The sequence below is a fragment of the Helianthus annuus genome, chromosome 16 (assembly GCF_002127325.2).
Source record: "Helianthus annuus cultivar XRQ/B chromosome 16, HanXRQr2.0-SUNRISE, whole genome shotgun sequence".
In the NCBI taxonomy this organism is placed as follows: domain Eukaryota; kingdom Viridiplantae; phylum Streptophyta; class Magnoliopsida; order Asterales; family Asteraceae; genus Helianthus; species Helianthus annuus.
The window spans coordinates 153,012,406-153,032,687 of record NC_035448.2 but is presented as its reverse complement, the minus strand read 5'-3'; the positions used below and the strand labels follow the sequence as shown (position 1 = coordinate 153,032,687).

Below are 20,282 nucleotides of genomic sequence, written 5' to 3'. Positions count from 1 at the left end.
ATTAAATAATAACATCCATCAGAAATTGAACCCACAACCAAATTTCCTATGAAATCATCTCTTGGTTATACTTATTTGTATATAGGTGTAATGATAGGTGTGGACAATTTTATGGTTTCAAGCTAACGAACGTATATACATCCCTAAATATTCCATAGTAGGTTTCCATATTCAACAAATTCAATAAGATATGTAAATTACATTAATGTTCTTTTATATCTTCTTTTAATTTCTCCTTTTTTCCGTATATACTACGCTTAAGATATATGATTAAAAACTTATGACTTAAGTAATTGAATTAAATATGGCACGAGTTTTAAATGATTTAAAGTGCGAAGTTAATGCAACACACCCTCAACTTTTTTGTCTCAATTTTTTTTAATTACTTGAGAATTTCTTTTTTTTTTATGTTTTTTTTTTTTACTTTTAGTAACAGTAAAAAAACAGAATTATGATATGCTTTAATGAATCAATGCCATATGTAACATTCAAGGACGTACCTATATAACTATATAGGCATATAAAACACATGGATAAAATAAAGATTGGCTAATGCATGCGCAAATAGCCTCTATAAGCTATATTTATATTTTTAATCTTTAGTTATTATTAAGATTAATTTTTCAACGTATAACAACAAAATACATAATAATAATAATCCATTCAGGTGAAAGATGCATGAGGAGGAAGCTATACAAAGGGATGCTTAAATGATTGTTTATGAGCAGATTAGAGAAAACCTTAATTACTAAAACAAACAAAGATTGTTACTGCAATAGGATGAAACTTTAGTAAGAATAGTCACTTAAATAAAGGCTTGTAACTTAATGGTATATAGTGTTGTTAAGTTGTATTCCCTCTCGAGTAACGAGGGTTAAGTCTCATTGTGTGCAAAATCGAGTATTTAAGAATAGATTAATTAATCATTGATCATGCTTAACAATAGTTCAAAGCAATTGAGGGTATTCACTTAATTAGAAAAAAAAACATATTCAAGGCCCATATATGATGTCAATTATATAATACGAACATAATTATAAAAAAAACTTCCCGTGTGTTTTCATTTTCCAGAATCTTTAAATTTTCTCAATAAACTACTAAATTAACTTGAGTTTCTCGATAAACTATTAAACTGTCAAGAGTTTCTACATACGCTACAAAACTTTTCTAAAACTTCGATCAACAGCAACAATGCAACCATTTGTAGGTATTTTACATATATGTAATCCTTGAAGTTGTAAGTTTTATTTGTTTCCTGGGTTATCTAGTTTTTGAAAACAGTGTGAGTTTTAAATATATATATATATATAATCACGGATTACCTAATTGTAAGAAGTGTAACCATATGACATATATGTTACCACCACTAATTCGTCATTTTACATATGTGTAATCGGCCCGATTACATACATGTAGTTACAAGTTACAAATAGAATTAATCACAAGTTAGATACATCTAATAATCAGTTTTGACACGTTTAACTTTTGTAATATAGAACTACTTTACTAAATTAAAGACAAAAATACTCGATTTTGTAGTTTTTTTTGTGTAACTTATAAAAAATTAATATCCTATTGTGCAGAGAACCTTTTTTGTCCCTTTTGCCTTTAACACATTTGGCTCTCTAGCGCCAGAAGTTATCTAATTCCTGACAGCGTCCAACGGGTCATACACGGCAATTGCTCATCCTCAGGGGACGGGGTTTTGTCTTTGGTAGATTAGGGTTTGTAATTCAGAAAGGGGTGGCCCGCAACTTGTTGCCTGTTTACCTTCTGTTTTGATGTAACTTGACAAGTATGAATGAAATACAAGACAAACTAAAAAAAGAAGGTATTAACGTTTGTATAAAGGAGAATTTAATAAAGTCAACGATAGTGGTTCTTCACATTTTACACTTGTAAGGCTGGTTGTTGTAGGGAGTTAAACTTTGGCCTCGTTAGCATGTTGGGCGGCAACCACCGCCACTACTCCACCATCAAGGGGCGCTATAGGTTCCCTTGCCAAGCCCTTAACGGGCGTTAGGGCTAATAGCCGTTGGGGGTGGCTTGTTGGCCGAGGTTAATTAGCCGTTAGGCTATTAAAATATGTGTATATATATATATATATATATATATATATATATATATATATATATATATATATATATATTCGTAACTCTCTAGTATTTATTCGATATTTTTTAAATTGCATTTGCCACCGAAGTATTCTCTGTATATGGACTTATAAGACGAGTTATTTGTTGATGCGGTTTGAGGCGTGTTCCAGCTTTTAGTCGACCATGCCGAGATCTCACAAACGATGACCTCCACTTGAATGGAATCGTGTGGCTGCTCATAATTGTTTGGTAATGATTATTCCTCTGAAAATTCCTTGTATGATCTTAATATACCTTCTAGCAACACTTGCGCATGAGTCGCCAGCTATTTTTACAAATAGGTGGCGAGTTAGAACATGTGTTTCTAGTTTTCCAAAAAAGGGAAGACACTAGACGTAAAGTAGGATTCAATGTTTTGCAAAGGTGTACGCCCACAATTCGTCAGTTGGCGTATGACACCTAGAAGTACGCATTAGAGGAGTATTTCAAGATGCCGAAAAATATGTCCTGAGATTGTCTTCAATTTTTATAAGGTATTATTATTATTATTATTATTATTATTATTATTATTATTATTATTATTATTATTATTATTATTATTATTATTATTATTATTATTATTTAGGTGTAATTGACCTTTATGGTCGGAGATCCAAAAAATATATAAGGTCTATCTTAAAGGACACGACTTTCTAGTGCTTGCTTGGTAGCCTCAAATGCACAGATAGGGATTAGGTCGGTTGTCCAGCTGGTTGGTGAGGCCAACGTCATCGGGGTGATCATGACGGCCCATCTTTAATACTTGAGGCAATGGCATCGTATGATCTTTGGATTTGACATGTGTTCTTTGGTACGGCTAGCATAAACAATAATATTGTTGTTACAGAGCAAACACATGTATTCCACGACGTTATAGATGGTATTGCACCCAGGTCTTCATTTTATGCAAATGAGTACGAGTACACGTATTATCTTGTCGATGATATTTATCCAGAGTAAGGCACCTTGGTGCAAGAATTTTCAAGTCCATGTGAGGAAAACCGAAATGGTACAAGAAAAAACAAGAATTGGCAAAAAGAGATATTGAACAAGCATTCGGGGTATTGAATAAACGATGGGATATCATCACCGAAACCGACATGAATACAGATAAATGAAAAATAAAAAAACTTTATGTAGGCTTACATTATTTTACATAATACGATTTTGAAGTACTTCGGAGAAACGATTTGTCAAGACTCTAGACTCTAGACTCTGATAATATTCAAGTGGCAATTGTACTACTAAATGTTAAAGAAAAAACAAGCTAAATTAAGAAAAATACACATTAGGGATACACATGTTAATCTTTACTTGGACTTGCTAGAATATTTATGGATGAAACGCGGCGATGGTAGTGATTATTATGACGATGAAGACAATTAAATAATTGTAATTTTAGTTCTTTATTTCTCTTTTATAAATTATTTATTTATTTTATTTTTAATTTGTAAGTTCCATTTTTAGTATTTTACTTTTTAATGAAAAGACTATAAATTGATAAAAAAATGGTTACCAAATTCTTGAAAATATAATTGGTAAACCAACTAAAACCTAAAAAACGGATGAAGTAGTTAAAACCTTACTTTCTATAAAAAACGGACGAAGTAGTTAAAACCTCACTTTCTATGTGACTGACAATTACTTTTACACTTCTTATTTAACTCATCAATGTCTAGTCGGTCTAGATAATAAATAATAAACTTAATTTAAAATGATATAACTAATTACTCCATAAATGTTTTGATTTTTTTCCTTTTTAAGACAGTTTTCTCAGCACAATATTTCTAAGTAATATATTCATGTTCACATAGAGGTACATTGTGAAATTGATTTACAAACCTCGAAAATATTATTGGGAACTATAAGTAACTATTTGATGTGACTTATACATATTTAATGATTTATTATTTTATATTTATTAATAACGTGGGAAAGTATATAACATAGAATAGAGGGCCTAGTATGCATGCATATAACATAAAATAATGGATAATTTCAAAAGCATGGTGGTAAACATTTAATAATATATAACAAAAAGTCTAACATTGGATTTTGGTTTTTGTTAGTCGTATTCCTCACTTTCTATAAATAGCATGCATGTTGCAATCAAAGGTTCATATCGCTTTTTTTGTAGTCAATAACAAATATGGCTTCTAAGCTTGTTCTATTGTTTCGTTTCCTCATAATTGTAGCTCTAATGCAATTTCAAACTGTTATTACAATCGCTCAACCACAAGTCCCATGTTACTTTATATTTGGTGACTCTTTGGTCGATAATGGCAATAATAACAGACTCCGCACAGAAGCAAAGGCCAATTACTCGCCTTATGGGATCGATTTTCCACCAGGTGTCACCGGTAGATTCACTAATGGACTTACCTCCGCAGACATCATTGGTCTCTCACTCACCCTCTTTGAATATATTATACTAAATATATATATCAATCAATTCTATTATCGTTGCTACTTACAATCTATAATCAAATTCTTTGAAACAGCTTTATAAAATCAGAAACATGCATTTTTTTTTCTAGCATATCATACATAAACAAAGAATGGTGATATTAATAAGACTAACAAGATCGTTTGCTTTATTTCAGGTCAACTTCTAGGTTTGACTGATTTCATTCCACCCTTTGCTACCGCAACTAACCAAGAGATCATCAGGGGCGTAAACTACGCTAGTGGTGCTGCTGGCATTAGAGATGACACCGGAAGGGAGCTGGTAAAAAGACCACTTGCGACGAATTGAAACTCATTGATTTTCTATTGATGTTTTGGTCACAATTACATAGATAGTCCCTAAACATTGTTGTTTACTGTCTATAGATTATAGGTATAACATTTATTATATTTGGTATTGTTTATCTTTATCTCAGGGTGACCGAATCAGCTTGGATAGGCAGCTACTTAATCATGCAACAATAGTTTCAAGACTTTCGCTCTTGCAACGCAACAGAACATTTACAAATGAATACCTAAAAAAATGCATTTACACAGTAAACATGGGAAGCAACGATTACATCAACAACTACTTGATGCCCGAAGAATACATTGCAGGCCGAATATACACACCCGATCGATTTGCAGAACTCCTCATTCGAAAATACTCTCTTCAACTAAGGGTACACATTTTGTTACACTTATATTATCATTTTGTTTTGTCGTGTGTTTGTGTTCTTTAGTACTTTGACAACTAAAACCCCAAAATACTATTTTTCTTCATTTGACAGAGACTGTACAACTTGGGAGCCAGAAAAATTGCGGTGTTCGGTTTGGGTTTTCTAGGGTGCACCCCAGCTGAGATAGCGAGGTTTGGCACTAACGGAGAACCATGTGTTGAGTCCATTAACAATGCCACCATGCTATTTAATGTCAGGCTTAAGCCTCTTATTGATGATCTCAACAATGATTTACCTCAAGGAAGATTCACTTTCATCAATGTGACAAGCATTTCTACACCTGAAGATGGTAAATAAGTGCAACAAATTCTAGTGTGTGTATATAGTGTTCCATATATTAATTCTATATTATCCAATTATAGTAAAGAAGTGTAACAAATTCTATATTACTAAAATGTACTCGTAATTTTTTTTTTGTTTTGCAGGAGTAGTCTTACCAAATGTTCCTTGTTGTCAATTACGGTCAGATGGACAATGCGTTCCAAATTCAATCCCTTGTCCTGATAGGAATTTGTTTATTTGGTACGATGGTTATCATCCCACTCAAGTTGCAAACACAGTCCTCGCAAATAGATCATACACTGCGCTCTCTCCCACGGACGCGTCTCCTTACGATATTAGTCGTTTGGCTCAGCTAACTGTTTAAACATAGATTGCATGATAACATATTGTGTTATGATTCTTCATATGGAAGATAAATAAGAGATAATAAAGAAGTTATTAATAAAATCTTATGTTGTGTTTTTATTTAAATCTTTTAAGACAACCATAAACAAAAGTTAGCTACAAAGGGTAATTGATGTAGCATGTGAAATGATAACAAAGATTTGATCACGTTGATTCTTAAAATGCCCGTGACAATCTTCCCCAAGCCACCCAAATTCGTCTCAAAGGGCAGAGAATTCGAAATGAAAGGATGTTCTTATTGGAAAATTGATAAATGACCATCCATATTATATTACATGATAAGAATATAATTAAGAATATAAATTCCACACGGGCCAATAAAAGACCATAGGCCAAATACAAGCCCAAAAACAAAATGCATAAAACATGAAAAAAAATTGCTCGTAACTCCCACTAGAATGCGTTTTTTTGACCGAAACATGGTCAAGGCCTCAAAGTTATGACGTGCTCTCCTTGTTTCAAGCTTCGATTTGACTGGTCGAATGCCTAAAACGGAGACCCATAGCAAAAGTTATGATCATTTTCATAAATCAGTCTTGGTAACTCGATCATTGACCTCAAAAAATGCCAAAACTTGATCTCCGACACAATATTTATACATTGATAAACAGTTAAGAAAATATAAAAACTCCAATGTCTTTCCGATGCATAAAATGGTTCTATAAAAACTCCAATGTCTTTCCGCAAATGCATAAAAAGTTTCTATATTTCAAATAAATACAAAACAAGTTTGATTATGTTGATTACGACAAGTGTCATTTCAACTCTCGGGCACTCTTTTAGATCCCAGTAGTCTTGATAATCTAACTTATGAGTAGATATTGAAAGATACGACTAAGCAAAACTAATATAATGATGCTTCATTTGTATAAATGTTTTATTTTAGTTAAAGGGTCCATTTGTAAAATCTGATTATATAATTATGTGACAGATATTTATATGTGAAATTCAAAACCGGATGTGTCATAAGTATGTACTCAGGTTGTGTAACATAAGAGTAGAGACACAATGAATAAAATTAGGAATCGATATCCAAAGGCTAGATGACATACACTACAAGAAAATGGGACAATAGGTGCGACGTTTGTCGCCGCTAATGATGCTGATATGTGCCGCTATTGCTTGGACCCTAATAACCCTCTTGTCGCCGCTATTGGTATTAGACCTTTAGCGACGACACTTCGTCGCTAATAAGATGTCGCTAAAGATGTTTGTCTCTATTACTTGATGATCATTAGGGGCGACGTGTCGCCGCTAAAAGTTGTTTTTTAAGTTTTTTTGCTGCTTTCACAATACTTTCTGGCTTTGACATACGAGACCTGCCAATTTCAAGTTTTCAGCAACAAAAGAACTACATAAACACAATAATTATATGAACGTACATACTAACATTACTTAAAAGTTATTCGTTTAATTCGCACAATAACATTCTAAATTGCATAAAACGTGAAAAACAACATTATGTCGTTGTCATCTTCATCGTTATCGAAAATGTCATCATCAACGTCTGCGGGTTGCTTTCCCCTTGAACCAAGATAGTCTTCAAGGCGGCTAAAAAACGACTGGGTTTGGAGTAACCTCGAAACAAATTTCTACGATAAAAATATATCTAAACCCAAATTAACATATTAACATGTTACCAACATATATATACCAGAGTTACCAATTTCCTAATATAACCCAAGATTTACGAAAGTAAAATATGATAGTTTTACTCAACATATATATATATATATATATATATATATATATATATATATATATATATCCAAAGAAAAGGATTTCATACTGGGGTGGAGGCATGGTGTTACTAGGGGTAGTACGAGCTATAGCTTAACCCTGTTTTCGTAGTGTAGTTTTTAATTTTTTTTTTGTTTTATACAAAGGATACCTCTAAACAAATACGAGGATACCTCTGTAAAAAAATAGGACACTTGGGTTTATTAAAATCCTAATTTTTTATAAGCCTAAACATTTTATAACCCCAAACATGTGTAATTAACAAGTCTAAATGATAAAGTTAGTCCAAATTAAGAATATTTTAATCGATAGGAGGCCTAACTTATCCCAAGCCCCAAAGTCCAAAACAATAAAATACCCAAGTTTAGATTAAGGTGGCAATTAGATTTTGGATTCGGATCGTCGCTGGACTGGTGGAGACGAGTTGCATGTTGTCGATATCGCCGCTGCTGAAGACCGTAAGTCTGATTGTTGTTGACCGACGTTGACCTGCGTTTGACCTTGGTGATTTGTGAGTGTTTCTTGTCCTTTGATTTCTTGTGTTGTTGTTATTGATTATGTAGAATTTTAGTTTGAGGTTTGTTAGGGTTAAGTATTTAGATAAGTTAAATTCTACAAAAACTTGGACTTTTCTAGTTTTCTTATTAACACGAAAAAGATGAATCTGTTAGGTATTTGTTTTACTTTATTTATTATTGTGTTTTTTTATTGTATGGTTGCACGGTAAAAAAAAAAATCAGGATACCGCTAAATTAGTGGGCCAGCTCCGCCATTGATTTCAGAGCAAACCACAATTATCGGTGTAATCCAAATCTTCAATTTTTGATTAACCACTATATGGGGATATTACAACGTTATGAAAACTTATATTATAATCGTTACCTTAATAATATTGAGTTAGCATTTTGTTATGTTGTTTATTTCGTTGTCTTTATAAGTGATGAAGATTTACAAGTTTAAAATGTACTATTAGAATAGATATTTTGATAATTGATAATACAAATTTAGACGTTATACATTGTTAATTAAGTATTTATAGAGTGGTTAACAGTAGAAAAACCTTTTACGAAAGATACCAACATATATACAATTATAAAGTCTTCATCCTCCCACGCTTTGACAGTGGTATAGCCAATCACAAACGGAACAGATGCATAGTTACAACATGCATCCGATATAATGGTAGATGTTTTCGCTCTGTATAAGAGGTGGATAATTCAAATGCGACATACGAATATCAAAAACTAAAATAGTGTTTCACTAAAAATATATTTAGCACATAATGGAAGTTTGGTGCATTGCTTTTATCATGAATGAGCTATATATGTTCATGGTCCTTATTAGTAGAGTGTGGTTTAATTATATACATACAATAGAAAGAAACCTACAGGAACAATTGTTATAGTAACCAATAAGGTGGTGGTCCATTGGAAAATGCAAAATCTTTAAATATCTGGGTTTAAGAGAGGAGATTTTGGATTCATTTCTCATAGACAATAGGATTGAAAGAAATTTGCCTTTCAAAAAAAAATTGTTATGGTTATCCTTTTTCAATGATATACGCTTTAAACCCTGTTGATTTTTCTCCAATAACTTGTTCTCCTTAGCTTTGAAAAAGCTAAATATGCAGTTGTGCTTGACTTTTTCCTCACGTTTCGATAAAACTTTTGTTGAAAATAGGGTTGTGTTCGATATATAGTCTTTTTTTTTTTGTATCGTATGTTATATCAAGTGTCGGTGTTGTAATGGTAATATGAAGAACGAAAACTACATGGGCCGCGTCTGAGTGTTGTGGGATAATTGCTGTGATGATTAAAGGTATGTTACACCAATCTTATTTCTCTAATGTCTTTTATTTAATTTAAGTAATGATTAAAGGTAGCTAGACTTTTATTTCTCTAATGTCTTTTATCTAACCTCTTGACGAAGGATATCATGCTACAAGTTACACATGGATACAGTTAGACCAAAATTGTTTGTTGTATACTATTTTACTTCTAATAGAAAATAACTTACTTTATGAAATGTGAGATTTAATTTTAGAAAGTATAATAATTAAATATAGTATATTTGAAAATTCCAAGAATGATATTTTTGCACGTTAACTTTGAGTTCCAGACGTATCATTTATTTTGTATGTGAACTAGTTTTTGGCACGCGAGGTAATAAGACAAATATTTCTCTCTCATAACATATATGTCTGTATAGAAGGCAAAATCGAAATTATATTTTGAACAGGAGGCGAAATCATAATTTTAAACTGAGAGCAAAATCATAATTTTGAGCTAAGGGGGAAAACATAATTTTATTTTGCACTGTGGGAAAAAACGTAATTTTGAGTTGAGGGCAGAATCGTAATTTTGAGCTAGAGGAAAAAACAACATTTTATTTTTAACTGGGGGCAAAAACATAATTTTAAACGGAGGGCGAAACCGTAATTTTAGACTGGGAACAAAGTTAAAAAAAAAGTTTTTGAACCGAGGGCAAAAGCGTATTTTGAGCTAGGGCAAAGTTATAATTTTATTTTGAGCTGGGGGCAAAAACGTAATTTTAAACAAAGGACGAAAGCGTAATTTTAAACTGGGAATAAAACTTAAAAAAAATGAGTTGGTCCAATAGGGAAGTGACAGGCAGCTAATAATTTTGAGCTAGGGGGAAAACATAATTTTATTTTGAACTGGAGGCAAAAACCTAATTTTGAGCCGAGAGCAAAATCGTAATTTTCAGCTGGAGGGAAAAACCACATTTTATTTTGAACTGGGGGCAAAAACGTAATTTTAAACTGAGGGCGAAACCGTAATTTTAAACTGGGAACAAAATTAAAAATCAGTTTTTGAATCTAGGGCAAAAGCGTAATTTTGAGCTAAGGGTAAAATTATAATTTTATTTTGAGCTGGGGGCGAAAACGTAATTTGAGCTATGGGCAAAATTATAATTTAATTTTTTAGCTGGGAACAAAACCATAATTTTAAACAAAGGGACGAAAACGTAATTTTAAATTGAAAATAAAATTAAATTAAAAGTTGGTTTGTCCAATAGGAAAACTATTCGTTTTTAGCTTGTAAATGTATAGTAGGATAATATAAGACAAAAAATTGTTAGGATTTTGTTTGATATATTTTTCAAAACTTTAAAGTATTTGTTATACTAATGGTTTCGGCTTCAACTTGTTATTCTTCTTCTTTTTTTCTTTTTTTTTTTTTTGGGTCAAACATATCTTTACGAGCAATAATTAAAACGGTTTCGGCTTCAACTTGTTATTCTTTTTGTTCTTTTTTTTTTTTTGTCAAACATACCTTTACGAGCAATAATTAAAAGCTAGATGACATCCATGCTTCAGTTATTTGAAAGCCCTCGATCAACTTGCATAAAGTTCTTTTTAAAGTCAACCAAAATCTGTTCTTCCTTTTTTACAAAGTCTTCATTGCTGATACTTGGGTGGGGGTAAATCTTTAAAGGAACGATCACCCAAGATTGTTGAATGGCTTTCAGGGCCATTCTTGCCTATAAAGGGGGGATCACCACCCACCATTGTTAATGGGCTGTGGGTTACCTAAGTGAAGCCCCTCTATTTTCAGATATGGGAATTTTTTAATGGGACCAACTTGTTTTACAAAATTTCATGATTAGAGAATAGAGAAGTTTGATCACAAAATTTCCAAAATAGATATCTTTATTAGCCTTTTCAAACAAGTTAAACCAATCAGAACGTATCAAGTTAGCTCTGCCGGCTGAAACGTCTAGTTAGATGACGGGTAATGGCTTTTTCCGTACCTTTTTTGTTTGGTTGGCGGCGAATGGCTTTTTTAAATAAACCAGATGATTAAATTACCTATCGTTTAACAAATAGTCCACTGTTACTAATCAAATAATTTAAAATTATACAATACTATTTAATAAGTAATCTAATAAACTAAGACCATGAGTTGGGGTTTGGCAAACCACATGGTCCTTTTTGACATGTGACGTCCATATCATTTTAACCAAACCACTTGGTGAAACGGTAGAATGATAAGCTATGTGATTTGTAACTGAAAAGAAAATATTTGATTGGTTAAGCCAAAACCCAACCAATCACAACTATTTCTCTCTCTCTATCAAGCTTGTGGCCATAACCACATAGGAAGCCCAAAATGTGACAACACATGAAGAGGAGCGGTATTCCCTTGCATGTCTAATATGTAAATGAGTTAAGTTGAATTGGGTTAATAGTCAAATTGGACTAGATCTTATTTGTTTAGTTTGGGCTTGAAATATGCAACTCCTTTTTTCTTTCTAAATGGGCTTAATGATCTAAATTAATAGTTTCATATATGAATCTATTTTTTTTTCACAAATCTATTTAATTTTTTTTTCACATATCTATTTAACTTTTCTCTATCATTTGGTCTTGAATTGTAGTTTGTTGGATCGGCTTAGAATAAGACAACAAAATGTGTACGATGAGTAAAAAAAGCGCATGAAGTTGTGGTGGCTAGATTCTAAAAACTATACACAAAAACACGTTATAAAAATGTCAGTTACGAAAGACAAAACGTATATAAAAAAGTAAAATATATATATGACCCGAGTCAAGTTCAAATAAAATTTATATATGTATTTTAGTGGGCGAAATAAAAACTCACAAAGATAAATGTAGCTACAACATGTATTTTAGTTTATAAACAAGATTGTTGTCATACGCGCATTCTGGCGGCGACATCTTAGTTGTTTATAGCTTGCGGCACCTTATGTGATATTTTAACCATATGAAAACACGTGTTTCGATGTATCCGATCTAAAGCATTGCAGTTACAAAAGAAAAGGAACCAAACGCGAGTTGGTTCGTCTAGTGAGCGTTCGACCTAACCACTACACCAACCTTACCTTTGCAATAAGACTTAGTGGCATCAAAACATACAATAACTTGAATTTATATCGTCGAATGAACACATGTTATATTTGACCCGACTTGTTTCCGAACACAATTTAGGTCAAAGCATAGAACAACCGAAAGCGTACGCAAAAATAAGCATGAAAATGTATTATTTTGATCCGATTGAACACAATTTACGTCAAAACGTAGACCAACCGAAAGTGTACGCAAAAATAAGCATGAAAACTTATTATATTTAACCATACTTGTTTATGAAAAAAAAATATGTTCATGAAAAAAAAATATGATGAAACATGAATTTATATTTGATACTCATTTAATGGCTATTTTATCAAGTTCGAAAGTTTAGGGGTTGTCATACATCCATAATTCTGTACATGCTCATTAACGTCCATCCTGACTATAGGAAAGTCATCCTAGGGTTGATGACTCGCAAATGGACACAAGTTTTCAAATGATGAATATCTTGAAAAGTAACCGTAATACATAGTTGCTTTTTTTATTATTATTGTTGTTATGATTATTATGATTATTATTATTATTATTATTATTATGATTATTATTATTATTATTATTATTATTATTATTATTATTATTATTATTATTATTATTATTATTTTATATAGTTTTTATCTATTAAGTTTATTTATTAGTTGTAATAAATTTGGATATGTCATGGTTTTACTCAAGTTTTATCTAGGACGTGGTTTTTTTTTTGTTATTTACGAATATACAGTCACAAATGTTTTTATCTACATTTCGTCACAAGAGTTTTTTTATCTACATTTCCATGGTTTTACTCGAATTAAATATAAGACGTGACGTACCGCCGCAACGCGCGGAATATTTTACTCGTATCTTTTAATTCTCACTTTCACCCCTTGTATTAAAATAATATACAATTTTTAACCAAGTTTTTTTTTTAAATTTGATTTTCCTTGAATAACTTGCTTTCATAATTTTTTTTCTTAATATGAGTTTAATTTTTTATCCATATTTCGCTATAAATGTTGTTCACAATGCAGTTCAGCAGTTGTATCTGAAATATAATTCTTTCTTTGGTATCGTAGGATATACTAGTGGCGATACCCTGACAAATCAATCGCGCGACTCTCACCGAACAACATCGATATCGATATAATCGGAGCCGATAATTATTTTTATGGTTTTCGATCAAGGGTAGGGATATGGTAAAAAGTGTCTAAAATGTAAGAAGGGTAAGAAGTGTTTTAAACCATTGGATATTTGATCTAATGGTTGGGATCAATAGGGTATAAAAATGTAAATTGTGTTTTAATTAGAGGGATCTTATGTAAAATTGAAGGGCAAGAGTGTCTTTTTCAATGTTTGAAATATGGTAACCATATCATACACGACCAAAACCTCCTACATTCACTCCCTTTTCCTTAAATATAGGAATTAATGATTCACCTTAATTGTAGGAGGTCTTTGGTTACATATTCGTCATACATTATCATAAAGAGAACTGTAATCAGATTCATGGCGTGGTGTTTTAAAACAACTGGATAAAATTGACCAAGTCATGGTGTTTTATCTGGAGACATTGTTCATGGCGTGGTGTTTTAAACATCTATGATTCAAGTCATGGTGTTTTATCTGGAGACATTGTTCATGGCGTAGTGTTTTATCAAAACAAAACATTCTCAGATTTTAAAACACCATGACTATGATTCAAGTCATGGTGTTCTATCTGGAGACATTGTTCATGGCGATGGCGTGGTGTTTTAAACATCTATGATTCAAGTCATAGATAAAACACCACGCCATGAACAATGTATGATTCAAGTCATAGATAAAACACCACGCCATGAACAATGTCTCCAGATAAAACATCATGACTTGAATCATAGTCAATGTCTCCAGTTTTTTAAAACACCACGTCATGAACAATGTATGATTAAAATATGTTGCGATTAAAAGATGATGAAGAATATAAAACAATCAGATGTAAAATGTTTCCTAAAATTTCTCCTAATTCAAAATTCGATTCAAACCTTAATAAACTCATCGGCAGTTTTTTTATTTTATTTTATTTTATTTTTTTTTTGCAGTTATTCTTGGAAATCAATTAAATGATAAAAATGTCAAATTACTAATATACCCTTTTGAATTAATTAGGATAAAGGACACTTGTCATTCTCAAATTATTTCTCACACTTCTCACAAAAGTCCCACTTTTTACAGGATCCTCTACCTTTCGATCAATATAAAACACATGTCGATATCTTTTTGGGCATATCACAACTTTATTATCTTGAAACTTCTTTTTCCGTTTGCTAATGCTATAACTAGTACAGCTAAACCGTAAATAACTTACAGATACCGACTGAATTCCTGACATGTAGCATGTATATTCCCACAAGTTTTAAGTTGATATCTTATTGCCACATCTTGAAGAAGATTAAAAAGAAGGATAACAGAATATGCATGGGCAGTGCCTAGCCGTCATGGGAGAGCTCGAGTGTTGTGGAATAGTATATAGGTGGGTTCACCAATCATTTACGAGCGTGCTGACTTTAGAATTCTGTTATTTCTCCAGCGTCTTTTTTAATTTCTAATAATAGAAAAAAGTAGCTTACTTAATAAATGTAAGATCTAAATTTAGAAAGTATAAGATCTAAAAAATCCAAGAGTTGTAAAACATTTGTTGAGGAACGTATTTTGCACGTCACTTTATGTGATAAGATTTGTTAGGATTTTGTTCGATACAGTTTAAAGTACATTGTAACACAACCGTCTCTGTTTCTATTTATTATTCTATTTGTGTTTTGTTACACCGCGCTTCATTTGTTTGACTATTTTGTACCAGAAATTATACAAAAAATTAGTGCCAAAAACTATTTTGTACTCACATGGTAAATTAATTAGAACCACCGATTCTAACAATAAAACATGACTTTTGTTTTTTTGAATAAAGCAAACGGCACTTTATTACGGACAGATGAAATTATTGACAAACAAATTTCATGATTTATAACTTAAAACTACCATCTTAATTGATACCAATAACTAACATGGAGTTCTTTTTCAGCTGCTGTAGCTGAGCTTTTTCAGCTACTTCAAGATATCTATAACTTTCAGTGGACAGGTGGAGAGGATCGCTGGCAGTGGCAGCATGATAACAATGGGATGTTTTCGGTTAAATCGGCTAAACAGGTAATGTATTCGCCTATTAATCCTTCCAGTTCAGCGACCATCAAATGGAAAGGTTGGGTTCCAGTTAAATGCAAAGTGATGGTTTGGCGCGCCGTTCGTGATCGGTTACCGACCCGTATTTTTCACACCCCCAAAATCCACATGCAGAGTACCACCGCTTGGAGGCGTGACTGACCAGGATTTGAGCCACCAATCACATTGAACTCATAAATATATTTAAATAAAACTTCCATTCATTAACACAGAGTGTCACAAACGTCACATATCATTCATTGTATACAGCGGAAGCATAACACATTTGTTAAGTGTTTCGTAAACCATGTGTAAATAAACCATTAAGCTTGTATTGAGGTTCCATGTATCTCGACCCATGATCACTCCAGCATCCCAGACAGCAAGTCCCAACGATATAAACCTACAAACCTGCAAGCATGCAGACATGTGTATCAGACGACGCTGGTGAGTTCAAAGTTTTGTTAACGCGTTTAGTTACCAGATGTGTGTTTACAATAGTTCAACGTTTTGTTTTGATGTTGTTATTACTCGATTACCGTATGTGGCGACTAAATGTGAATGCCCAACCCCAATGCCTCCATTTAGGCATTGGTCATGAGGTCAAGGTATCAAACAACCTTGAATAGATGTAAGGGGTCTTATATGTACACGATGAGAATGCCCAACCCCAATGCCTCTAACTAGGCATTGGTCATGAAGTCCAGGTAATTAGTTCACGCCCGTCCTTTCGGCCCGGTGTGAGGGTGCCAAACCTAATAGCGCTATCAACTAAATACCTCGTTGCTTCTTCAGCAACACGGTAGATGTACGGGGTCTTACATGATTTATACTGTGTTCAATAACCAACATCCCGATTAAACAGTTTACCCAGTATTCCCTTCAGAAACGTTTACCAGATGTCCCAAACCACCGGGACGCATGCTTAGAAAAGTGCAGTGAACTCACCTCGGTTTGCACGGCAGATAAAGCGATGTACTAAATCGGTCAACCACACCCTATTATGGTTACCACTTGTTAGGACGACACATAAGTAATCACGTATTAATTACACGTATCTAACACGTAGTGTTCATGTAGCAGTTACCGTGCGTTATACTAATCATTTATAAACACATAGATATAATGAATTGAAGTGAACAGTGTTCATATAACTTATGACAGTGCACGAATTTATTATGGGTATGGGCTTCTATGAGTGCGGCCCAACCGTGGCCCAATCGGATGAGACTTATTAGTGGTATGCATGTCCAACTTCAGTGTATGTTCGTAACAAATTGTGCAATTGAATTAAAGTATAGTGGGGCCGGGTATTAAAAGTGTGCGGCCATACTACTTTACATATTAAACCATAATCCTTTCAATCAAAACAAGTAAGACAAAAGTTCCTTTATAAATGTTCCATCATTCAACAAAAATCCAGCTCCTTAATGTGTCCGCCCATAACCCTTATCAATTTCATGAACAATCTACTCATATCATCAACAGTTACTATCAAAAAGCTCCAATTACTTACTAACATCTTACTAGCATTTATTTCAACCAATCAGCCGTTTCCCATTCAGCTTATATGCATGATTTCTACTTTCATCAAAACATTTTAACAATCTCTACATACTTAACCAGATGATGACCAGTTTGTCTTAGCAATAACACTAAACAATTTACAACTTCCAGAGTAAATATCATCATATTCTAAAAACAACTAGCAACCAAAATGAAGGCATAGGATTAAACAACACAATTCGCATAATGTTCAAAACAACTAATCAAAGATCACAAGAAATGCAGGTGAATCAGAGGTGAATATGTATATATATACTGACCGAGGTATGTAGAGAATCGAGAGGGTGTGCGTGTGTTACTTCCAAAGGGCTCGGCCACCATCCGTCTTCTTTGAACCGCTCGAGTCCTCCACACCACCGTTTCGGGTCCGAACCAAATGGCACTGTCACCACTGCCGTAATCCAGCTTCAATTGCAGCCACAATTCGAACCGAACCACCAGCTTATCAGATGTCATACCCTGTTGTCGTTTACCCGCCGTAGCTGCCGCTGGTTCCCTTCTCCACAGCTGTACCAGACTCGAACCACCGTCACCATGACGATGCCGTCACTGGCGTGCGTCGCCACCACTGTGGTGGCTGACCATTCATGCATAACCGAGAGGGAGAGAACGAAAGGGTGTCGGGTGTGCTTATCGGAGAAGCAGGACGCCAAAGTACCGGTTGCCGCGGGAAAACGGCTCTGGTCGTTGGTAGACGATGGAAGGGGTGTGAGTGGGAATGAGGCAAGGAGAAAGGGGTTGTAGTAGGGGCTGTGGTGTGTCCAGGAACTGTCGCCGGTCGGAGTGCATTCTCCGGTGGCCGGAGATTAAAGAAGGAAGATGACGGAGTGTATATGCGGCCGAATGTTTGAGCATTAAGGTTTTGTAAACAAATGAGGGGAAGTTTATAAGGAATATTTATAGGGTAGGGTTTTTATGTAGGGGATTTGCGTCAGTTGGGTTGGGCTTGAGCCCATGTGCATGGATCTGTAATATATCGGGTATCACGTTTAACTAACCGACTTGTTTATCGAAACACTTAAATTTATAACGGTAATGAATAAATGATTAAATCAGTCTTCCGTCGCGTGTTATTATTATTAATTAGTAAACCCTAAGAATAATAATAATAATAATAATGATAATAATAATAACAATAATAGTAATAATGATATGATGATAATAATAATAGTGAATATGAATATTAATAAAATACCCTTCTCTCGACGATTAGGGTCTAGAGTACGGGTTGTCACATTCTCCCCATGTTACAGGAATTTCGTCCTCGAAATTTAAGCTAAGTCATACGATACGCTTTTATTTTATTTTTTTTTAGATTCCCCAATAATCTATCGACATATGCATTTACACGTAGTTTCACGAAAGTTCACAAAACGAACATACAAATAACATAGCACATAAAGTCATGTAGCATGCAAGTTCAGGTAATTCTCATAACATAAAGATTCACGTAGTCCATACTCACTTCACATTGCATAAAATTTCACGCAGTTAATTATTCACTTATAATACGATTACGTGAGTGTTTTGTGAAATTTTCGAGACACTTGGTTTTCCTGGACTTAAACGAGATGTCCAAGTGAATATCTAAGTTAACAAGGTTTATGTTTACACTGAAAAGCCGGGTGTCACATCATCCCCTAGTTGAAAGAATTTTCGTCTCGAAAATTATCATAAAACGATGGCTTGGATTGATTTCCAATGAACTCGATCTATAGGTAACTTACAATGCTGGGGGGGGGGGGTTGGTCTCAACCGGTTCCTCAACGAAGTGATAAAGTTGAGTTTATCAACTAATTATCGGAATTAAACTAATATGTTTAAAAGTATTCCTCCCAATCCGGGGATAGTAGTACTCTAATTCAGAAATGTAAAGCAGTCCTAATCCAGGGATAGTGGTATTCCAATCCAGAAATATGTACTTTTCTAAGGACGCGTGTGTAGCCTCAAGCTAGGGGTACCGTATGTATTTCCAAAACCGGGGAAATTGTGTGTTGTCCCAAACCATGGACATATGCCTTTAGCGAGAGGTGTTAACTCACTTTAGAGTGTGTGTTGTGTCAAAAGTCTTGTGTCGACGACACGAACTAGAATAGTAGGCAAACAATCACCAAAACACTCTTAATAATGGTTGCACGTCCTGAATAACCAGGACTATTGTACGGTTGTTTCACATAAGGTTGAGTTCCATCAACTGTAAACAAAGTAGGTGTTGTTTCCAGCCGTGGACAAAATCGGTAGCACATGCCTGCAGCATGCCTTCAGTAGTTTGTTTGGTTCGAACATTCGTTCGTGGGTGTTAAGTAGTGCTCATGCATGATTGTGAGCCGAAGGATTTGTGCATGCCTTGCCACAAATCGGACGCAAATTGTGGGTTGCGATTAGAGATAATGGAGGTTGGCACCCCGTGCCTAGCAACCACTTCTTTCAGGTAGATGACTACAAGTGTAGAAAACCTATCTGTTTCCTTGATGGCTAGAAGGTGTGCTGGTTACGTGAGACAATCCGCGATCACCCAGGTGATATTGTTTTCGTTTAGAGTTGTAAGTAGGCTAGCGACCAAATCCATGCCAGTCTGTTCTCATTTCTATGTTGGTATTGTTGGTTGCTGATACCTCACCTTGACTTTCCCACAAGTCAATCCGTCAGTCACATACCTAACTAGGTGAGCCTTCATGTTCGATTACCAGTACAAGGTTGACAAATCCTAATGCCTTCAATCAAAACCCAGTTTGAACAGAGGTTGCTTCTCCATGCCCCGCATGGATTCAACTTGAAAATTCTTCTTCCTTTAGTCCTCCTAGTTTGAACAGAGCGAGTCTGATCCGGTAAGTCAGAGTCGATAGCGAGCTGTAGAGCTCGTGCACATTCAGGTTTCGCAGTCGTATTCATCCAGGAATTCCA

General features: G+C 34.0%; 1 protein-coding gene across 1 annotated transcript; it reads left to right on the top strand.

Annotated features, from left to right (window-relative positions):
* The first annotated feature begins 4,254 nt into the window (after positions 1-4,254).
* On the top strand, positions 4,255-6,067 carry LOC110916699 (GDSL esterase/lipase At5g45670). Its single transcript, XM_022161388.1, has 5 exons — positions 4,255-4,534; positions 4,739-4,863; positions 5,018-5,263; positions 5,372-5,609; positions 5,746-6,067. The coding sequence occupies exons 1-5, from the start codon at positions 4,285-4,287 to the stop codon at positions 5,964-5,966; spliced, it is 1,080 nt and encodes a 359-aa protein (XP_022017080.1). The 5' UTR covers positions 4,255-4,284; the 3' UTR covers positions 5,967-6,067.
* Positions 6,068-20,282: the final 14,215 nt, after the last annotated feature.

Bases quoted from the DNA above. Each gene is read 5' to 3' on its own strand.
- LOC110916699 (XM_022161388.1), top strand. From the start codon at position 4,285: ATGGCTTCTAAGCTTGTTCTATTGTTTCGTTTCCTCATAATTGTAGCT. The intron at 4,535-4,738 runs GTCTCTCACTCA...GCTTTATTTCAG, and splicing joins TACCTCCGCAGACATCATTG to GTCAACTTCTAGGTTTGACT. The intron at 5,610-5,745 runs GTAAATAAGTGC...TTTGTTTTGCAG, and splicing joins CATTTCTACACCTGAAGATG to GAGTAGTCTTACCAAATGTT.